This window comes from Capra hircus, chromosome 7, assembly GCF_001704415.2.
Source record: "Capra hircus breed San Clemente chromosome 7, ASM170441v1, whole genome shotgun sequence".
Taxonomy (NCBI): Eukaryota; Metazoa; Chordata; class Mammalia; order Artiodactyla; family Bovidae; genus Capra; species Capra hircus.
Genome location: NC_030814.1, coordinates 30,096,449 through 30,117,743, shown reverse-complemented (window position 1 = coordinate 30,117,743; position 21,295 = coordinate 30,096,449). Strand labels below are relative to the sequence as shown.

Genomic DNA, 21,295 nt, shown 5'->3' with positions numbered 1-21,295 from the left:
GCTTGCTCAAACTCATGTCCATTGAGTTGGTGACGCCATCCAACTGTCTCGTCCTCTGTCGTCCCCTTCTCCTCCTGCCTTCAGTCTTTCTCAGCATCAGGGTCTTTTCTAATGAGTCAGCTCTTTGCATCAGGTGGCCAAAGTATTGGAGGTTCAGCTTGAGCATCAGTCCTTCCAGTGAATATTCAGAGGAGCCTGGCAAGCTACAGTTCGCAAGAGTCGGACATGTCCTAGTGACTAAACCACCACCACCTGCCCTTAGGGAGCTACAGTTGAAGACGTGCTGTGCTTAGTCGCTCAGCCCTGTCCGACTCTTTGCGTCCCCATGGACTGTAGCCCACCCGGCTCCTCTATCTGTGGGATTCTCCAGGCAAGAATACTGGAGTGGGTTGCCATGCCCTCCTCCAAGGGATCTTCCCAACCCAGGGATCAAACCCAAGTCTCCCACATTGCAGGCAGAGTCGTTACTGTCTGAGCCACCAGGGAAGCCCAGAATTGAAGACAGTGGTTTTCAAACTTGTTGTGGGGTGGACATGGGCAAGAGGGGAAGGGATGAGCAGGGGCATTCCTCTTTCCAGTGTACTCAGAGGCAGAAGCCCAGTTTATAAAGCAGATGAAGCTGGCTGGGCCAGTGGCAGCAGGCCAGGTGTCCTAGGTGCCCAGCTGTGCTCTCTGTATCACCCTGTGATGGGGGCTAGGATGCTTTCAGGGAGCCTCCTCTGTGCTAAGGCACCCTGCTTGCAGCCCCACCCTGGTAACTGTGAGTGAGCTCTATCTGCATATGGCAGGGTGCCAAATGGGTCAAGTTGACCCGCCTCTGCCTGGCCTCCTGTAAGCACATCAAAGAGTCCATTGACTGTCAGTGGTGGGAAATCTTTCCCCACCAAGCCCCTTGTCAGAACTATTCGCAGGGATGTGTCACTTTCCTCACCTTTTCCTTCTCCTGGGAGGAGTGGCTGATTGCTGACACACCACCAGGCAGGTGGGAGGAGGAGGAAAGGGCTTCAGTAGCTGGTGGTTTATAGCCCTAGGAAGCGCCTTCTAGAAATCTCCTTTAGTGCCAAGACCCTGTCCTACTTCCCCCATGGCTGTGCAGCTTGGGGACGAGGCCTCTGACGTGACACCTTTTGGCCTTTAGTGTCATTTGAAAGAATAAATGGTTAGCCAACCTGAGTAGACCCTTACAGACCTCTGCATGTATCTCCTAATGTGTCTGCCGGTCCTCTGGGTTCCTGACTTGCTCCCAGGCCCTCCAGCTATCACTGGGATGCCCTCAGCTATTCATCATGCTCACAGCAAGCAGCTGAAAAGAACAGATCCGTGACAGCCTTACTCCTTGGTGCGTCAGTAGAAATACCCTTTCTACCACTGACCTTGAGCAAGTCATTGACCATATGGACTTCAACTGCCTAATATGGGGGCAAAAACAAGATAATTACATTATATACAAATATTTATATATTCTGAAGGCCGGTGGTTAGACCAGATTGTGAACTGAGGCTCTTCTCTAATAATTTCAGTTTCTTGAAATTAGGATTGGATATGCTATTAGAACTCCCTAAAGTGAGTGTTAGTCGCTCAGTCATGTCTGACTCTTTGTGATTCTAGAGCCTGTTGCCCGCCAGGCTCCTCTGTCCATGGGATTCTCCAGGCAAGAATACTGGAGTAGGTTGCCATGCCCTCCTTCAGGGAATCTTCCCCACCCAGGGATCAAACCTGCGTCTTAAGAGTCTCCTGCATTGACAGGTGGGTTCTTGGCCACTAGTGCCACCTGGGAAGCCTATACTACATGCAAAAGGTACCATTATGTGCCAGGTTCTGTAGCCTACATTGTCTCATCTAAGCCTCCCAGCAACCCTGAGAGTAATCTTCACTTCATAGATGAGGAAACTGAAGCTCACCTGATATCACCGAGGCACAGAGCCGGGATTACTACCCAGGCTGCTGCCCACTTGGAAGACCTTTTATTGTTGCCTTCAGCATCATCTTTCAAAGGTCTGACTGCTCTCCTGGAACAGAGAGTTCACACAGCCCCTCCAGGGAAGCCAGAACCTCCAGTCCATGGCAGCTGCTGAGCGGCTGACTCGAGGTCCCAGAGAGCAGGGTCCCCTGGGTCATGCAGAGAGAAGCCAGGGAAAGCCTTGGGAAGAACGGGACTGATGGCTTGAGCCCCTGCAGGAGAGAGAGGAGAAAGCCCACCCATATGTCTTCATCTGTGTTCTTTGCCTCCAGCTCCCTGTCTGTCTGTATTCATCTTCTGACTCTCTTGTTCTCTATCTAGGTTTCTTTTTCTTTTTGTTTCTCAGGCATGCATGCTCAGTTGCTAAATTCATGTCCGACTCTTTGCAACCCCGTGGACTGTAGTCCGCCAGGCTCCTCTGTCCATAGAATTTTCTAGGCAAGAATACTGGAGTGGGTAGCCGTTTCCTTCTCCAGGGAATCTTCTCGACCTGGGGATTGAACCCATGTCTCTTGTGTTTCCTACACTGGATTCTTTACCGCTGAGCCTCCAGGGAAGCCATGCTCCACTCTTTCTTCTCTCTCTCTTTAAGTGGGACAGAGGGGACTTCCCAGTGGCTGAGACTCTGGGTTCCCAATGCAGGGACCCTGGTTCGATCCCTGGTCAGGGAACTAGATCCCACATGCCACAACTAAGAGTTTGGATGCTGCAACAAAGATTGAAGATCCCACATGCCACAACTAAGACTCAGCACAGTCAAATAAATTTAAAAAAATTTTTTAAGTGGGACAGAGGATGAAATGGTTGGGTGGTGTCCCTGACTCAATGGACATGAGTTTGAGCGAACTCTGGGAAATAGTGAAGGATGGGGAGGCCTGGTGTGCTGCAGTCCATGGGATCACAAAGAGTCGTATACGACTTGGTGACTGAACAACAATTGTACTCCTCACCTGCACACAACAGTCTCTCTGTTCAAGGTGGCTTTGATTAGGCCAGAAAGAGACACATCCAGGAACAGCACACCACAGGGCCTGCCAAACCCCAATCAGGAATCGGTGAGAAACACAGACCTCCCCCCAAGACTCCCTGTCCTACCCCTACTCCAGCCTCCCTTCTTGCGGACCCTCCCCGCCACTCCAGAGAGCTGCAGTGCCTGTTAGAGTGGGGTCTCTGCCCCCCCTCCCCCAAGGACCAACTCCCCAGACCTGAGACGCAGCCCAGGCTCTTGCATTTTTAACCAGCACCCCAGGTGCTGAGCTACAGCTTGTGGGGATTCCAGCCCCACCCCCTGGGTCCTCTGTGTGCTTCCACGCTTAATGTGCCCTTGGCCCCCCAGCATGTGCTGAGCATCACACGCAAACGCCATATGGCCACCGAAGCCCGCTGCCTCTGGGAGGCGGCCTCAGCACCTGCATGCTGTTACTGGTGGCAACACCCCTGTGCTTAAGAAGTCCAGGCCACCTGGCTCCCAGTCCCCTAAGCCTGCGGTTGGGCCTCCGGGGGGGCGGAACCTGCGTTTACTTCTAGTGCGTGTGCTGTGGTCTCCTCCCAGAGGAGAAAAAAACGGAGGTAGAAATGGTGACCCCCAGCTGTGCCCTGACACCCCCCCACCCCCCCAAAACCTCACACCCTTTCAAGGTCTTGCTCTTATAGAGGGTCACATTCCACAGTCCTGTCGCTTCCATTGAAAACTGGGCTTTTGTTCATTACTGGCTCCATCTGCCGGCCTGCTGTCTGCCCCCGCCCCCAGCCCCAGGCAGGACTCTGGAATCACAGCGTCAGGGGTTGAACCTTCCAAGAACCATGCCAAGGCCACTGCGCGCGCTGTTCCCGTGGTCTTTTCTGTAATTTCACAACCCAGATCCCCAGTGACAGATCCCGCCCATCTCTCATCACTCTCCAGTTGTGTCTCTGGTCTTCGTGGCAGGGCCTGTGTTGGGGGCCTGGGGCATGTCGGTGGAGGGATGGCATGGCTAGCTTTTCAATGGGAATGAACTCTTTCAGGCCCCAGGCTGGGTTGGCTGTGCTTTGGGAGCAATGAGTCAGTCATTCCTCGTCCAGTAGGATGGCATAAGGGGATATGAAGATCCTTCCATGGGAGATTGTTTTTTAATTTATTATTTACTTTTTTGGCTGTGCTGGGCCTTCACCGCTGCACCCGGGCTTTCTCTAGTTGCAGTGAACAGGGGCTGCTCTTCGCTGTGGCTTCTCACGTGGGCGGCTTCTCTGTGCTCTCGTTGTGGAGCACAAGCTCTGTCTAGAGCCTGGGCTCAGTAGTTGTGGCACACGGACTCAGCTGCTCCACAGCATGGGTTCTCTTCACAGACCTGTGTCCCCTGCATTGGTGGGTGGCTTCTTAACCTCTGGGCCACCAGCGGAGTCCCAAGGGAGATCGAATGTCTGGGTCTTTTCAGGAGAGCAAGGGAGCTTTCCCTGTGTCAACTGGGGAGGAGTCTTCCCTTCAGTGATGCCTTTTCAAACATGTCCATGTTGTGGGCACCGTGCTCAGGGCTGGGAGAGTGAGGCACAGCTCCTGCCTTACAATCCCCAGCTACTGAAGCAACTTGGAAACCGCAGTGTGCCAAAAAGTCACCTGGGATAGGTAATAACGATGTAGATTCCAGGGAATTCCCTGGTGGGCCAATGGTTAGGACTTGGCACTTTCCCTGCTGAGGCCTGGGTTCAATCCCTGGTCAGGGAGCTAAGATCCCACATGCTGAGTGGCTTGGCCAAAAAAAAAAAAAGAGAGAGAGATGCATATTCCTGAGCCCAGGAGTTCCCTGACTGTTCAGTGGATGGGTCTCCACGCTTTCACTACTAAAAGGTTCTGGATTTGATTCCTGGTCAGGGAACTAAAATCCCGCAAGCCACACTGTACCGGCCAAAAAAATAAAAATAAATAAAAACCCAAGGATTTTGCCCTCAGGACAGGAATTGCAGAACTGAGCATTGTTGTCAGCATGCCTGGGTGCAGGCCTTTGCTCCCGGGCCCTGTGATGCTCCATCATACTCACCAGGATCTTCCCCAGGTGCTCTGGAACCGTTCTCTCAAGCTCCTTTGCTGACTGCTTCTTGCCTGTTCAGCCTTGAGATGCTGTTTAGACTCAGAGCTTGGTGGTGGACCCTACCTTTTTTTGTCCCCTTTATATTTTGCCCTAAGATGGTGCATTTGTTTGTTAGGGATGCCAAACCAGCATACCACACATGAGGTGACTTCAACAACAAAAATGTATTGAATATTTCCGCTGAGTCCTGGAAGCCAGAAGTCCAAAGTCAAGGTGTTAGCAGGGTTGTTTCTTCTGAGGCCTCTCTCCGTGGCTTCCGGGTCTGCACATGGTCCTCTACACATCTTCATGTGGTCTTCTCTCTCTGCACACCTGTGCCCAGCACAGGAAGGGATGGTTGGGTGGAGTCTTAACTCTGCCACGAACTCTTTAGCTTTAAGTAAACTATTTAGCTCTAAGAGCCTCAGCCTCCCCATGCGTAAAGTGAGATGATAAAATTCTTACCGAGAAGGGTTATTGTGCAAATGATTTAAGGCAATATCAGGGTTTCCCTGGTGGCTCCTCAGTGAAGAATCCTCCTGCCAATGCAGGAGACACAGGTTCAATCCCTGAATCGGGAAGATCCCCTGGAGAAGGAAATGGCAACCCTCTCCAGTATTCTTGCCTGAGGAATCCCATGGGCAGAGACACCTGGTAGGCTACAGTCTATGGAGTCGCAGAGTCGGACACGACTTAGCGACTAAAGAACGACAACATGAGTTTCCTAGTCAGCCCCTGGTATATAGCAGGCGATGCATATAGCAGTTACTATAACATTGTACATAGAGACCATATCTCTCCAAACATCATAGTATAATGCTCCTAGGATGTTCCCGTGTGTGCGTAGGTCTGTGGACATCTTCAGGAGTACATGCCTGCGATGCTTCTCTCAGGGAGATGGAGGCTGGATCCCCCAGGGCTTCCCCTTCATGTCTTCTTTCACTCCCTTCAGGTTGAAGTTAAACAGTAAGAGGAACCAGCTGGTGAGAGAGCTCGAGGAAGCTACCCGGCAGGTTGCGGCCCTGCACTCCCAGCTAAAGAGGTGAGTGGTGGGCAGGGGGGTAAGTGTTTCCCGGGGAATGGCCAGATATGCTTGAGTGCACAGCAGGTCCATGGATGGTCCAGTGGGGCATGTGCTGGGCCAGGTGTGGCCCAGGGCAGGGTCCTTCACCTCCCCAGACCTCAGCCTCCTCAGTCCTGACAGCGCACAGAAGGCCCCAGTCGGGTACTACTGAGTCTCGTTCACATCCCTTACCCCTACCAGCCAACTTGCACAACACAGAGGGGGTCGGCTTCAGGCTGGGGCCTCACTGGGCAGCGTGGGCAGAATTTTATCACAACATTTTGTTTTCATCAGATATTTTTATCAGTTGACAGGGCTTTTCAAATTACACTTAGGATATAAAGGCTCCTTTTGAAGGAGCTATGTTAATGTTTAAAAAGGGAGTTGATTTGGAGAAAAATATTAAGCCTCATTACTTGGCACTGGATTCAGTATGGAAAAATAGGAAAATGGAGTGCAGCTGGTGGAGGTTTGAGAAACAGAGGAGGAAGTGGACTCAGAAGGCAGCTGGCTTGGGTTCGAATCCCAGCTCTGCCGGCTCCTGATGACGTGGCCTTCTCCGGATATCCCCTTCAGAGAGGCGAGGGTGCTCGATCTGCCCTGGACACCATCAGGGGGTCCAGTGAAACAGTGTGTCCCGAGTGCTTTCTGGGGGAACTTCTGGGCGGCCCACCCTCTCAGTGTCCTCTGCTCCCCTCAACCCCAGCCTCTCTGGCAGCATGCAGAGCCTGTCCTCCGGCAGCAGTCCTGGGTCCCTCACGTCCAGCCGGGGCTCCCTGGCCGCCTCCAGCCTGGACTCCTCTGCCTCGGCCAGCTTCACCGACCTCTACTATGACCCGTTCGAGCAGCTGGACTCGGAGCTGCAGAACAAGGTGGAATTCCTGCTCCTGGAGGGGGCCACGGGCTTCCGGCCCTCTGGCTGCATCACCACCATCCATGAGGACGAAGTGGCCAAGACCCAGAGGGCGGAGGGGGGCGGCCGCCTGCAGGCCCTGCGCTCCCTATCGGGCACCCCCAAGTCCATGACCTCCCTGTCCCCCCGGTCCTCGCTCTCCTCCCCGTCCCCGCCCTGCTCGCCTCTCATCGCTGACCCCCTCCTGGCTGGGGACGCCTTCCTGAGCAACCTGGAGTTTGAAGACCCTGAGCTGAGTGCCGCTCTCTGTGAGCTGAGCCTTGGCAGCAGCACGCGGGAAAGGTACCGGCTGGAGGAACCCGGCCCGGAGGGCAAGCCGCTGGGCCAAGGTAGAGAGCACCACATCCCAGGAGGGAGGGAGGTGGGACTGTGCTCAGGACCGAGTTCTGACCCCAGTGATAATTGTGACAGTTATGGGCAACAGTTACTGCTTTCTACCTACAGATCTGTACACAGTGTATCAATTTATTCATTCATACAGTAGGTATTTATTACGTGTTTACTGTCATCTAGATCCTGCGCAAAGGGTTTTTCCATGGTGGATTCATTCATGCAACAGATATTAAGTACCTATGGAAACTATGTCTTAATGGGTGGACATGGATTCATTCATTCTTTCATTGGACAGATAGGCCATGTGGGTTAGTTAGAGGACACAGTGTGGAGGACAGATAAGGTCCTGGTTCCATGAAGCCTGCATGCAAATGAAGGCACAAATAATAACTGTACGAGCAGGTCGGGAGAAAGCACTTAGGAGGAAAATAAAAGAGGGTGTGATGGAGCCTTTCAGGTTGGAGTGGGGCTGCCATTTCAGGCTGGGTGATGAAGGAAGGCGACATCTCAACTGCGACTTGAACAGTGAGAAAGAGCCAGCCTTGAGAGAAGCAAGAGCAAAGTGTCTGAGGCTGAAACAGGGGCTGCAAGAGAGACCAGAGGGAGGGGGTCACCAACAAGGCAGAGAATCAGGCAGAGAACAAATTGTGTAAGGTAAGGAGTTTGCATTTTACGCTAATTGCAGCAAGGATCCATGTGATTGAAGCCAGGGAATGACAAAAGATCACTCCTGTTATGAGGTCAAAAAGGGCGTTGTAGTCTAGACTGAGATTCAGGTCAGAAGCTTCAAAGTAAAAGATGATGCCGATAATGACAGCCAAGGTTTATTAGAAAAATTTTCATCTGTAACAGCAACCACATGATAAATTATAATGGTCAGTATTTATTGGGGTGCATTGATGTGGTGGGAAATGCACTTGATATGGTGAAATAGACTCCTTCTATTATACCTATTTCACAGATGGGAAGACAGAGGCTCAGAGAGGTGCTATTACTTGCCAACATGTGGGGAAGGGGGGACTGGAATCTGGGTTTTTCTGACCCCAGTGCCCAACCTCTTTATCACCACGCTCCCCTTAGGACATGAGGCAGCTCTGTGTATTTATTCAAAAAATCTAAGATACCTCTGACACTCGCTCACCCCATCTCGCATATGGTATGAAAGTCAGGACTGAGCAGGATGATTTATTGAGTTCAGGTGTACAGTACAGGCACTGTTGCACATATTGATTCATGTATACCTCAAAACGACACTATGAGGTGGGTGTTGATTTTATCCTCATCTTACAGACTGAAAGGTGTGAGACTCAGTGAGGTTAAGTGACTTGTCTGAGGTCAGTGTCACTGCGGTAAGGCAGGAGAGCCAGGACTGGGCTCAGGACCACCTAGTCAGCAAAGGTCTCCTGCCTCTGACCCCCATGAAGCCAGCCAGAAGCTCAACCCCTCTCAGCTCCAGGAATGGGGGCGGGGGCAGCTGCAGCACCCAGAAATATCAGTTCCTTCGTATACAAGGGCCACTGGGAGCAAGGGAGAAGCAACACAATTTCCTGGTTAATTAAGGGCTCTGCTGGGTGCATGCCAGCCACTTCCTTAGAAGAGCCGAGAGATCCCTGGGGCTCCCTCATCAGGAAGGCAGTCTTGCCGAGTCCTCTCAAACAAAAATAAAAACAGGCTTCCTACTGCAGCAGGTGGAAAGCTTCAGAAAATTGTTCCCTGGAGAGAAGGGGGTGCAGGCAGAACCTCTAATGAGGCTCAAGAAGGGTTCCCAGTGCTCCCTGTCTAAGGGCTGTGATCAGCTGGATCAGGGATGCTGGGACTCCAGTGGGGTGTGGGGAGTGAACCTCCCCTACCCCCCACCCCCACCCTACCCCACCCCCACCCTACAGCGTCAGTGCAGCTTGGGAGCCAGGGACCTCTCACTTCCCAGGCCAGCATTTCTTCATGCCATCTCCAGAAGCCTTGCCAGGCTGAGCTCAGACGCTAAGCAGGTTATGCGATTAGTGCCACTGTTCAGTCAGCAGACAAATTAATCTCCTTAAGTGGTTTCGTGGAGGGTGGAGCGGGGTGGGTCTGAAGGCAGGAGGGCTCCAGGGCTGCAGATGTGGGATGCAGGCTGGGAAAGCCACACCCAGATGGCCCCTTGGCCTCTGCCAGGCTCACGGTCACCATCCCCTAGCCCAGCCAGTGCACCCCCCACCCCCACCCATGTGCCTGGCACACAGCAGGTGCTCAGAAGTGCTGGCCCTGAGGTTGGAACCCCTGAATCTGTCCTCCTTGAGCTGCGTGGAGGTCAGGAGCTGTCCTATTCATCTTGGCAGCTCTGAATTTGGCAGTGGCCCTGGCACACTGTCAGCACCCATTACTTGGGGAGGGAAGGAATGTGCAGCGTGTGCTGAGTCTGAGTCCCGGGTCAGAGACTTCAGAGGGCCTCTGTCAAGGGCAGGAGAGATGAGCTGACTTAGGAGTGCAGTGGAATAGGCAAGTAGGAGAGCCAGTGCTTGAATCCTTCTTCCCCTTCTTGTCCTCCCGCAAGGGCCCAGGGTCTGTGGTATTGTCCCAAGTGTGTAGGAAGTGATCTGGAAGGCATCACTATAGTGATGGGAATGGTAGTCATAGTAACTAAGGATAGCAGTATGGGTTTCTAGGGCACTTCCCCTGCCCCAGTCTCTATACTAAGGATTTGCCTATATCATCTCCTTGTGTCCTCCCAACAAAGTAGGTATTATTATCCCCATTTTACAGATAGGGAATGCAGGGCTTAGAGGGAATAAATCAGCGTCCCAGTGTCACAAAGCAGTGTGTGATTTGAACCCCAGTGGTTTGCCTGTGGAGTCTGAGATGTTAGACACAGACTCCTCTGCCACCTTTTCCTTCACCCCAAAACACGCAGGACCTTGCTGTAAAGGTCAGAGGTAGTAGGATTTTGGTGGGACCATCTTAAAACAACAGGGGATCCACAGTACATGTTGGGATGACAGTATCCTGATTTCTGAAGCCTGCCTCTTCCCCCGTCTCTTCCTCCAGCTGTGAATACGGCTCAGGGGTGCGGCCTGAAAGTGGCCTGTGTCTCTGCTGCTGTGTCAGATGAATCCGTGGCCGGGGACAGTGGTGTGTATGAGGCTTCCGTGCAGAGGTGGGTCCCTGAGTCCTGGGCCCCCTCCAGCGTATGGGAGGAACTCACAGGAGGGTGGGGGCCTAGAGATACTTCATGTCTGGGAGACTGCTGATTTCCCCGAGTGCTGTCAAGGGGCGTGTGGCCAGGGAGCAAGTACTGGGGAAAGAGCAGCCCCCTTGAGAGAGGGATCTAAAGTCTCTGTGGGCAGGGTCCACAGGGAGGCTCAGCAGACCCAAACCTTCCTCCTCGAGAATGCTGCTCCCTCCCAGAGAGAACCCTGTCTCTGGAAAAGGACTTTGGCCCCAGGTCACTGCAGACCAGCCTGACCCTCTCTCTCTGTCTTCTCTGTGTTGCCTTCCAGGCTGGGTGTCTCGGAAGCCGCTGCTTTTGACAGTGATGAATCAGAAGCAGTGGGTGCCACCCGGGTTCAGATCGCCCTGAAGTAAGTGGCAGGGAGGGCGGGGCAGAGGGGTGTGGTCTGCACTGGGTCCCCTCCTCCCGCTTCTGCAGTGTGTCCAGCATTTACCCTCCTCCAGAACCAGCAGGCCCCGCTGACAGCTGTGGGCTCCTAACTAAAGGTGGGGGTCTCTTTCTATGCCTCCCAGCTCCCCATTTCGCAAAAGAGAAAAAAACAGGGTTTGAAGACTGTACCTTGCTCGGTGTCACTGAGCTGGGCAGGGGCCAAGCCGGGTAGGGACCGAGACTGCCTGCCTCTTGGTGTGTTTGGTCATCATCGTTACTACAGCTTTTTTCTTATCATCTCGTCTGGACTGAAGTCAACCCCTCGGGGGCTACAGCCTAGATTTCCTGTTGTTGCTCATCTCTTGATGGGGAATGGTCTTGATTATTTTTAAATAGGATTTCATTGCCTACATTTAGCCCTCAGGAAATTTTACACAACCTCTGGCTTCCCTTTAAAAACTCAGACTGACAGCTCTGGACCTGTGTCCCTGCAAGGTGGCAAACACTGGGTCAGTGATCTCCAGCTCACCACGGTCCCAGAGCCGTCAGCAGCTCCGTCCGTGATAATTAAGGGAGAGAGAAATAAATGTGTTACCAACAGGTGCTCTGTATGCCCCCTTTTCATTTCAGGTATGATGAGAAGAATAAGCAGTTTGCAATATTCATCATCCAGCTGAGCAACCTTTCTGCTTTGTTGCTGCAGCAAGACCAGAAAGTGTGAGTGTGTAGCTGATGGACTGTGTATCATCCTCTCGTCCTCTGCGCCCATCCCAGGGGACACTCTCCTTTCTGCCCTGCTCCGACCACGGGCCCCCTAGACCACTGTGGGTGGTTAGTGCAGGTGACCATGAGGCGCGGTCAGGGCCACGAGCGTGGATGCAGGCAGGGTGGCAGACACGCTCAGTCTAAAGAGGAGAGCCCCAGACAGCTTTCCATGTGTGTCCTGAGCCCCGACCAGGTGCCAGCACTAAGAATGGGGTGGTGAGCAAACCCCTGTCCTTGTGAACTTGAAGCCTGGTGAAGGAGGATGTCACGGCCCCTTTTGTCTGCTCTAAGTGCTAGTGTTTCGTGCAGAAAGAGCCAGGCCTGCCTTTCTCAGGAGCCAATTCCCATCAGCATGATTCTGTGGGCAGGTTGTGATGGGTGTTAACTCTACGGCTAATAATACAGCAGAGACCTGCACTGTTTGCCTCTCGGCTCTGCCTGGTACAGACGGGTTTCTGTTTCATTGAGCTCATCTGCCTCCATGCCCCTCCTTTGCTAGACCGTAGGCCTTGAGGGCAGCAGTATGAGCTTCTGTCTCTGTGGTCTGTACCCGGCCAGCGCCTGGGGCGTGACATGTGGGAAGGAGGAAGGCGGGCCGAAAGCAGGCAAAACAGAAGGCAGACGAGATTGGACACAGCGACTGGGGAAATAACAAACTCTTGTCCTCTGTGGCTTCCTGGGGGATTTGCAGCAGCTGTGTAGCCTAAGGCCTGAGCCCCCGACCCGGGCCGACCTGACCCCGGCTGTCGTGCGTGCCTGCCCCTCTAGGAACATCCGAGCGGCTATCCTTCCGTGCTCCGAGAGCACCACCTGCCTCTTCCGGACCCGGCCCCTGGATGCCGCGGACACCCTGGTGTTCAACGAGGTGTTCTGGGTGTCCATGTCCTACCCAGCCCTACACCAAAAGACCTTAAGAGTTGACGTCTGTACCACCGACAGGTGCCACCTGGAGGAGTGCCTGGTGAGAGCTCTGTCTGTCCAGCCTTCTGTCCTTCTTAATCCACCTTGCACTTCAGGGAAAAGGCTTGAGGCAAACACAGCTTGTACCAGCCCAGCTCTTCGTGGGTTCTAGGTAGACTTATTGGGAGCAGGGGAGAGAGAGAGCAGGGAGCTCCTTTATCTGCTATGGAATTGCGGGGCCTCATCCCTTCCTTGTGCCTGAAGCTGAGCCACCTGCCTTCCCCACCATGTGGCCTGAGATGCTTTAATTGTCTCAGTTTCCTTATCTGTAAAACCAGCTAACCCTGATTACTTCATAGGTGGTTCTCTGGAGACTGAATGAAGCGCTCAACCAGCGCCCCTCGAACTTTCAAGTGCACACAAGTTACCTGGTTATAATGCAGATTCTGACGCATCAAGTCTGGGCAGCAAGATTCTGTATTTCTCTCAAGCTCACAGGTGATGCCGGTGCTGCTGGTCCCTGTAGCAAGGATGTAAAGAAATGAAGTGTCTGCACACACTCGTTCTCACTGGAAATCAGTTCCCATCACCTTCCTGCTCAGCTGGGATTCATAACAGCTTCATTGCCATTTATATTGTTGTTATTATTACTGGCAGTAATGAAACAGCTTGTATGAATTGGATGCAGTTTATATGGTAGGCTCTGAACTGAACTCCATACTTGTATTATTTCTGTTGATCTTCCCTACAAATCTTATAAACTAGGTACCAGTGGGGAAATGAGGCACAAAGAACTTTCTCAAGGTCAGAACAGAGTTAGAATGCAGGCAGGTCCACTCATGTCAGACCCTGGAGTTTTCTCTGGGTCAGCACAGTGCTCCCTGGAGGAACCCAATACATGAGATGGTGACTCAAGGATTTGGTAACCAGAATGGGTGTTGCTGAAGGATCGAGCAGAAAGCTTTTCCTAATCCAGCCTCCAAGAAATCCCCTGGTCACCTACTGGTTAGGGTTCTGGGCTTTCACTGCCATGACCCAGGTTCAATCCCCAACTGGGGAACAGGGGTCTGCAAGATGCGTGGCACGCCCAAAAATATACATCTTTATTTATTTCTATAATATTAAGTTCTATTCTAAAGGATAGAATATAAATTATATACAAAAAAGAAAAAAATCCAGGCTCCTCCAGTGAAGCGTTTCCTCAGTCCTGAGCATTCCTAAATGAGAAGAGACTCAACCCTGTTTTATCCTCCTAATTGGAGGCCTTTTATTCCTCCTTCCTAATTGAAGTCTGGCCATTGCTGGTTGCCATGGCAGCAGCCAAAGTGCTCATCCCAGCGTGGCTTGTCTCCATCCATGGCCAACCGGAGCCTCCGTCTCCCATGTCCCGTGGGGACGTGGAGTGTCAGGCTGTCGTGTTTCAGTGGCTGGAGGAGGCATGGAAGGGAGACACGTGGAGGAAGGGCTGTCGGCTGCCACACGCTGCCTCCCCGCACTGCTGAGTTGGTGGCACCCCGGTCTGTTTTGAGCCACGTAACCAGCTGGGCAAGGACAGTAGTACTCATCCTGAGCAGCGTCTGTGTGTCTAGTTCTGGACTAAGAACTTTGAGTGCAGTATCTCATTTAATCCTCACAACAGGGAAGCAATATTAGCATTAGGTCCATTTGGCAGGTAAGGAATCAAGGCCCAGAAAGGCTGATTAACCAGCTCAGGTCATCCAGTAAGTAGGTAGAGAAGTCTGGGTTTGAACACAGATTCCAACTTCCTTATGTCGCCATCACACTGTGTGTGTGATCAGTTGTTCAGTCAAGTACAACTCTTCGACCCCATGGACTGTAGGCTCCTCTGTTCGTGGAATTTCCCAGGCAAGAATACTGGAGTGGGTGGCTGTTTCCTTCTCTAGGGGCTCTTACCAACCCAGGTATTGAGCCGGTGTCTCCTGCATTGGCAGATGGGTCTTTACCACTGTGCTACCTGGGAGCCATCACACTGCCCTACTGGATTATGGGTTTGGATGGAATATGTGTCTTGCCCTCCCCAATATCATGAGCAGCAGTTCCACAGTCACTTTATGGTGGTATCTCAGGGTCACAGGCTTTCCAGGCAGGTGCTGATTGCTCAGCCTTCAACTGTGCAGCTTCTGTAAAGGCAGCCCACTGCCCAGGCCCACTCATACCCCAGAGCTAACCATTATAACCCTCCCTTGCTCCTTTTTTCACTTTGCCATCCACACTTGGCAAAAGCCTAGCTCTGTCAAAGTGAACTGTCCCCTCCTGTCTGCCCACGCAATTGGAGAAAAACACACAGCACCAAATTCTCATCCTCTCCTTTCTCCTCACCCTTACTGTCCCTCTGCTGAGGCTCTTGCTTTATACTCAATCCTAGAGCAGTAGAAGGAACCAGAAGAGAGCCCCCACAGCTGCCCCGCAACAGTTAGCTCTTCTTGCAGGCTCTGTGGTTCCTCCCAGAGCTCGGGGTGGGCCCTCCGCACTCCCATCCATGGCCATCCTCGCTCAAGGTCATCATGCCAGCCCTCACCCTTCTGCTCTGTTCTCTGTCTCCAGTTTCCCCTCCTCCACTAGATCGAACTTCTCAATATACCTCTCCATATATATGCTGTTATTAATCCCATGTTGTAAAAAAAAAATTTTTTTTTACCCCATTTCTTCCTCCAGCTACTATATTACTTCTTCTGTTTTCTCTGTAGCAACACATGAACGAGGTGTGTGTGTTTTCTCTGCATCTCAGACCAACGTGGGCTCTGGCCCTCATCGTTCCACCAAAAATGTGTTCATCAAGGTCATCGGGGGCCTCCTCGTTGCTAAATCCAGTGGCCAGCTCTCTCCATCCTTGTGTCTCTTGGCCTGTCTGCAGTGTTTGGCTCAGTTGCTCACTCCATCTTCTTTGACATCCTTCGCCCTGACTTGGCTTCCTGGACCACTCGCTCTCTTGGCCGCCTTCTCCCATCACTGGCTTCTCTGTCTGTCTGCTCTGTGGATTCTTGCTCATTTTCCTGACCTCTCCCCGTCTGAAGGCCCCAGGGCTCAGGCCTTGCTCTCCTCCCCTCTTCTACTTGCATGCACTGCTTCATTGATCTTGTCCTATCCCGACTTTCAAACACCGTTCCATGTAATAGCGCCGTCCTGGGCCTCCCCACTCATCTCAGTGCTGTATGTCCGCTGTCTCTTCCATCTTTTCTTGCATATCCAGTCGGCATCACCAATCATGTGTCCACAGCACACTCCTGAGCTTTCCTTCCATGTCTTCACTGTCTCAGCTGAATGCAACCCCATTCATTCATCCACTGCCCAAGCCAGAGACCACAGGGTTGTCTTGGACCCCTTTCTTCCTCTTGTACCCCATGTTCAGTCCTTCAGGAACTCCTAGCTCTGCCTTCAGAAGATCTCCAGATTCCAGCCACTTCTCCCATGCTCCTGACCACCACCATCTTTCACCTGATAGTTGCAGAATCCCCTCCTGGGTCTCTCTGCTTCTGTTCTTGCCGCCCTTCATCTCTTTCCAACACAGTCGCCAGGGTGATCCTATTAAATCGCACATGAGTCCATCCAGTTCTCTCCTTAAATCCTTAGGAAGGCTTGTCTCCAGCCAGAGTCAACACCTGGGCCTTTGCCTGCTCTCCCCAGGTCCTCTGAGGTCTGCTCCTTGCCATCTCTTGGATTTGATCCCCGAGACTCTTCCTCCAGCCCCCTTGTGCCCCTTGAATACACCCCACACCCCCTTCTCTGGCCTTTCTCACTGCCATCCTTTTCGAATGTAATTCTTTTCTCCTGGATATTGATGGGCAAAAGTCACTCTCTGTTCTTGACCCAGATGTCGCCTTCTCCGTGAGGACTTCCTTCCACCCTACGTAAAGCCACATTGCCCCCTCCACCCTCTTATCCCCACCTCTGCACTTTGCCTGTATCACCTTCTCTGCAGCACTTTATATCACCTGATATTTCTCCGTATCGTAGGTATTAGGGTGCAAGTTATTTCCACATTTTTATCAATTCTGAAATCAAGATGCAGTGTTTACTAGCTGTCAGGTCATCTTCTAATTGGTAACTATTTTTCTTTCTTAGTGATACATGAAATAATAGTATACTCTATAATTGATGGCATCTTAGACTCTATGAGACACAATATAGAAGTTACTTACGGATTATCTGATTCCCCCAGACTGGAATATAAACTGAGGAGGGCAGGGATTTTTCTCTGCCTTAAATCCCGCTGTGTTCCCAACACCCAGAACAGTGTCTGACACATAGAGGCAACTGGGCAAATGTGTGTGCATCAAATAAATGATTGAATGAATGCTTGATGCTGTCAAAGTGCATCCAGTTTACTGAGGCAGACCATTCACACCTGTGAGGCAGCCCCAAGTAGTTGTTGTTGTTGTTGTTGTTGTTGTTGTTCAGTCATTCAGTCGTGTCCAACTCTTTGCGACCCCACGGACTGCAGCACGTCAGGCCTCTCTGTCCCTCACCATCTCCTGGCACTTGCTCAAACCCGTATCCATTGAGTCGGTGATGCCATCCAACCATCCTGTCCTCTGCCATCCCCTTCGCCTCTTGCCTTCAACCTTTCCCAGCTTCAGGGTCTTTTGTAATGAGTCGGCTCTTCACATTAGGTGGCCAAAGTATTGGAGCTTCAGCATCAGTCCTTCCAATGAATATTCAGGATTGATTTCCTTTACCATTGACTGGTTGGATTCCTTGCAGTCCAAGGGATTCTCAAGAGTCTTCTCCAATACCACAGTTCAAAAGTATCAGTTCTTCAGCACTCAGCCTTCTTTATGGTCCAACTCTCACATCCATACATGACTACTGGAAAAACCATAGCTTTGACCATACGGACCTTTGTCGGCAAAGTAATCTCTCTGCTTTTTAATATGCTGTCTAGGTTTGTTGATAGCTTTTATTCCAAGGAGCAAGAGTCTTGTAATTTCGTGGCTGCTGTAGACTGTATCTTATTGGAATTAGACTAGATCTTGTTGGACAACTCTCTACATCAGTGCCTAGAAATCTTCCTTATTTTTTGTACATAGCTATGGAATAACTACAGGTATAGGTTACAGTTTCTTCTCCCAGTCTCCTGTTGCTAGAGCTTTGAGTTGTTTTACATCAGTCTTGGCGATTATCTTTCTCAACTCTAACACCAAAAGCAAAAAACAACACGTGCAACTACCTCAAACTAAAAAGCTTCTGCACAGCAGAACTTTCGTTTTCACCAATAAAGTGAAAAGGCAACCTACTGAATGGAAGAAAATATTTGCAAATTGTATATCTGATAAAGAGTTAATCTCTAAACAACCCATGAAAGTACAGTGTTAGTCACTCAGTCCTGTCTGACTCTTTTGTGACCCCATGGACTATAGCCCACCAGGTTCCTCTGTCCATGGGGATTCTCCAGGCAGAGTACTGGAATGGATGCTCATTCCCTTCTCCAGGGGATCTTCCCAACCCAGAGTTCGAACCTGGGTCTCCCCCCATTAGAGGCAGATTTTTTACCATCTGAGCCATCAGAGAACCCATCCTTAAAATTAATGTCTAGATAGATCTTAACCTATACAACTCGGTGAACAAATAAGTCAGTGAATGAATGAGTTATTAGAAAACAATACCCAGCCATTTCTTCCTCCCAGGAAGCTTCTATCTCACCTGGAGTGGTGTTTTATCTACTTTCCCCAGAATACCTTGTCACTCCCTGCTTCTGCTTTTTTCCCATCCTCCACAGGGAGGCGCCCAGATCAGCCTGGCTGAGGTCTGCCAGTCCGGCGAGAGGTCGACTCGCTGGTACAACCTCCTGAGCTACAAATACTTGAAGAAACAGAGCCGGGAGCCCAAACCAGCGGGAGCCATGGCCCCCATCCCAGGGCCTGAAAGCACGGTGAGCTGGACCACAGCTTTGCATCCCTCTCCTATAAAAGGCAGCACCTGGTCGGCTGGAAGGAGAGCCTCTCCCAGAGTTGGAGATGGCTGGACATCAGAGGGGTGTGTGTATGTGTGAGTCACTCAGTCACTCACTGTCCGACTCTGTGCAACCCCATGGACTGTAGCCTGCCAGGCTCCTCTGTCCATGGGATTCTCCAGGAAGAATACTGAAGTGGGTTGCCATTCCCTTCTCCAGGGGAATCTTCCCAACCCAGGGCCTGAACCAGGGTCTCCTGCATTACAGGCAGGTTTTTGTACCCTCTGGGCCAGCAGGGAAGCATGGACATCAGAGGTGGAGTAATTATTAGAGAAGAAACTGAGTCTTGGAGACGTCAAACAATTTCTTGAAGTCACAGAGGCTTTCTCGGTGTGGACACCACTCAGTGGGACAGTCTCCCTGACTACTTGATGATCTCCTTGCAGCTGTAGACCTGTAATTCTGTCTCATGTAAACACTAACCTCATCTTCCAAATTTTGTCCATGTATACAGAGGTTATTTTCAGTAGAACTGCCAGTTAGAAGAACTAGGGACCGTATTTCCAGTTGATGGGAGGGTGATAGGGTCTGATTCCTGCCAGGTGGGGCTCTGCCTGCCTTGCACAGAGGACTCATCGGCCTTTGTCTCTGCAGGATGCTGTGTCTGCTCTGTTGGAACAGACAGCCGTGGAGCTGGAGAAGAGGCAGGAGGAAAGGAGCAGCACGCAGACCCTGGAAGACACCTGGTAAGTGAGGGTGCCCCTGGGAACTGACCTGGCTTGGACCTGAGCTCAGGGATGAGATCCCCAGACACCAGGGCAACCAAGAGAAGTGTTCCCTGTGAAAACGAAGATCCTCTCTCAATGGGTCTCTATAGGCAACAAGGCAGTATATAGCCTGGTACGGTGTTTCCCAAGTCCCTTGCCAGTTTGTGATTTTATGTTCTAGCAGTTATTCATACTGGTTCACATGTTAGTATTTATTGTGATGCACTTACATTTATTTTGGTTTAGAAAAATTCCTAAGAAGCTTTATATTACTAGAAGTGGGAATAAGCATGAAAGTGAAAGTTGCTCAGTTGTGTCTGACACTTTGTGACCCCATGGACTATACAGTCCATGAAATTCTCCAGGCCAGAATACTGGAGTGGGTAGTCTCAAGGGGATCTTCCCAAACCAGGGATCGAACCCAGGTCTTCCACATTGCAGGCAGATTCTTTACAAGCTGAGCCACAAGGAAGCCCAAGAATATTGGAGTGGGTAGCCTATCCCTTCTCCAGCGGATCTTTCCGACCCAGGAATCGCACTGGGGTCTCTTGCATGCAAGCAGGTCCCTTACCAGCTGAGCCAAAAGGGAAGTGGAAATAAGTATAATTTGCCATAAATTGAAAATTCCTCAGTAAGGAATAGCAACCCACTCCAGGGTTCTTGCCTGGAGAATCCCAGGGACGGGGGAGCCTGGTGGGCTGCCGTCTATGGGGTCGCACAGAGTCGGACACAACTGAAGTGACTTAGTAGCAGCAGCAGCTAGGAATAGGGAGCAGAAATAACAAGCTTAAACAAGATAGAATTTTACTTCTTTGTTACTTAAAAAAGAAGATTTGGAAAAAGGCAATCCAAGGCTCATCTGTCAGCCCCATGATGTTATTGGGAACCCAGGCTCTTTTTCTTATTCTGTTTTGCTGTCCTTACTGTGTGACCTCTATCATCAAGGCTGCTAAGCACATAATGGCTGCAGAGTCACCAGCCATCATGCAGGCATCAGGAAAGAGGAAAGACAACAGAGTCTACATGTGAGTGCCTTTTAACCAATGAGCATTCCTGAAAGTCCCACCCAGCAATTTCCACCTGCTCTTCATGGGCTGAGCTTAGGTACTTGGCCTACCCAGTAGCTAAAGGAAGCTGGGAAATGAGGTCTCTTAGTTGGTATAAAATTCAGGATTCTGTCATTAAGGAAGAATGTAGGAGTGGATACTGAGTAGGTCATGAGCCAAGCCTGCCTTAGAAGATAACTGTGGAAGATTAAATGTAATAAAAATACAACAAGAATGTTAAAATCTACCTGGATATATTGCTTGCCAAGGTTCTAAGACTAAGATCTCTCCTACTGTTAAAAAGGAAGGTCATACCTCCTCTACTTCTGTGTCTCTATTTCTGCTTTGCAAATAAGTTCATCTGTATAGACACAGGCGTAGAGAAGAAATGCAAGGATACCAAGGAGGGAAGGGAGGGGGGGATGAACTGGGAGATTGGGGTTGACATATATACTCTGCTGTGTATAGAGTGGATAACTAACGGGAGCCTACTGTATAGCTCAGGGGACTCTACTCAGTGCTCTCTGGTGACCTCAGTGGGAAGGAGACCTGGCGCGCTGCAGTCTGTGGGGTGGCAGAGAGTCGGACACGACAGGGTGACTGAACAGCAATAGGTGATACACTTTGCTGTACAGTGGAAATCAACACGAAATTGTAAAGGAACTACACTCCAGCAAAAATTTTAAAGAAGGTCCATGTGTCAGCAATGTTAAAGACATGCTACTGCCCAAGAGAGACGTCCTTGTTGATGTAACCAAGTCTGAAGGAGAAGTGGACGGGACACAGCTTTTCCACTGTGTAATCAGAAACTTTAGTCCCTTGTCTCCCCACAGAAGGTCTCATCACACACTTTAGGAAACAGTGATGTAGACTAGGGTTCAAACCGTAGCTTTATCTTTTTTGGTATAACCTTAGGCAATGCGTTTTTTAACTTTTTATTGCAACATCATGCATATTCAGAAAAGCTGGTGCGTGTGTCCAGCTCAGTGAATTTTCAGAAGCCAAACTATTACCCA

The 21,295-nt window shown here is 51.0% G+C and overlaps 1 protein-coding gene across 1 annotated transcript in view; it reads left to right on the top strand.

Moving 5' to 3' along the window:
* The window catches only part of WWC1 (WW and C2 domain containing 1), a 155,484-nt gene that overhangs the window by 113,116 nt on the left and 21,073 nt on the right, over nucleotides 1-21,295 (top strand). Inside the window, exons 10-17 of the mRNA XM_018050071.1 lie at nucleotides 5,957-6,046; nucleotides 6,774-7,309; nucleotides 10,338-10,446; nucleotides 10,790-10,870; nucleotides 11,521-11,607; nucleotides 12,424-12,616; nucleotides 18,293-18,445; nucleotides 19,121-19,212. Coding sequence (XP_017905560.1) covers nucleotides 5,957-6,046; nucleotides 6,774-7,309; nucleotides 10,338-10,446; nucleotides 10,790-10,870; nucleotides 11,521-11,607; nucleotides 12,424-12,616; nucleotides 18,293-18,445; nucleotides 19,121-19,212 — 1,341 coding nt within the window. The remainder of the gene's footprint in view (nucleotides 1-5,956; nucleotides 6,047-6,773; nucleotides 7,310-10,337; nucleotides 10,447-10,789; nucleotides 10,871-11,520; nucleotides 11,608-12,423; nucleotides 12,617-18,292; nucleotides 18,446-19,120; nucleotides 19,213-21,295) is intronic.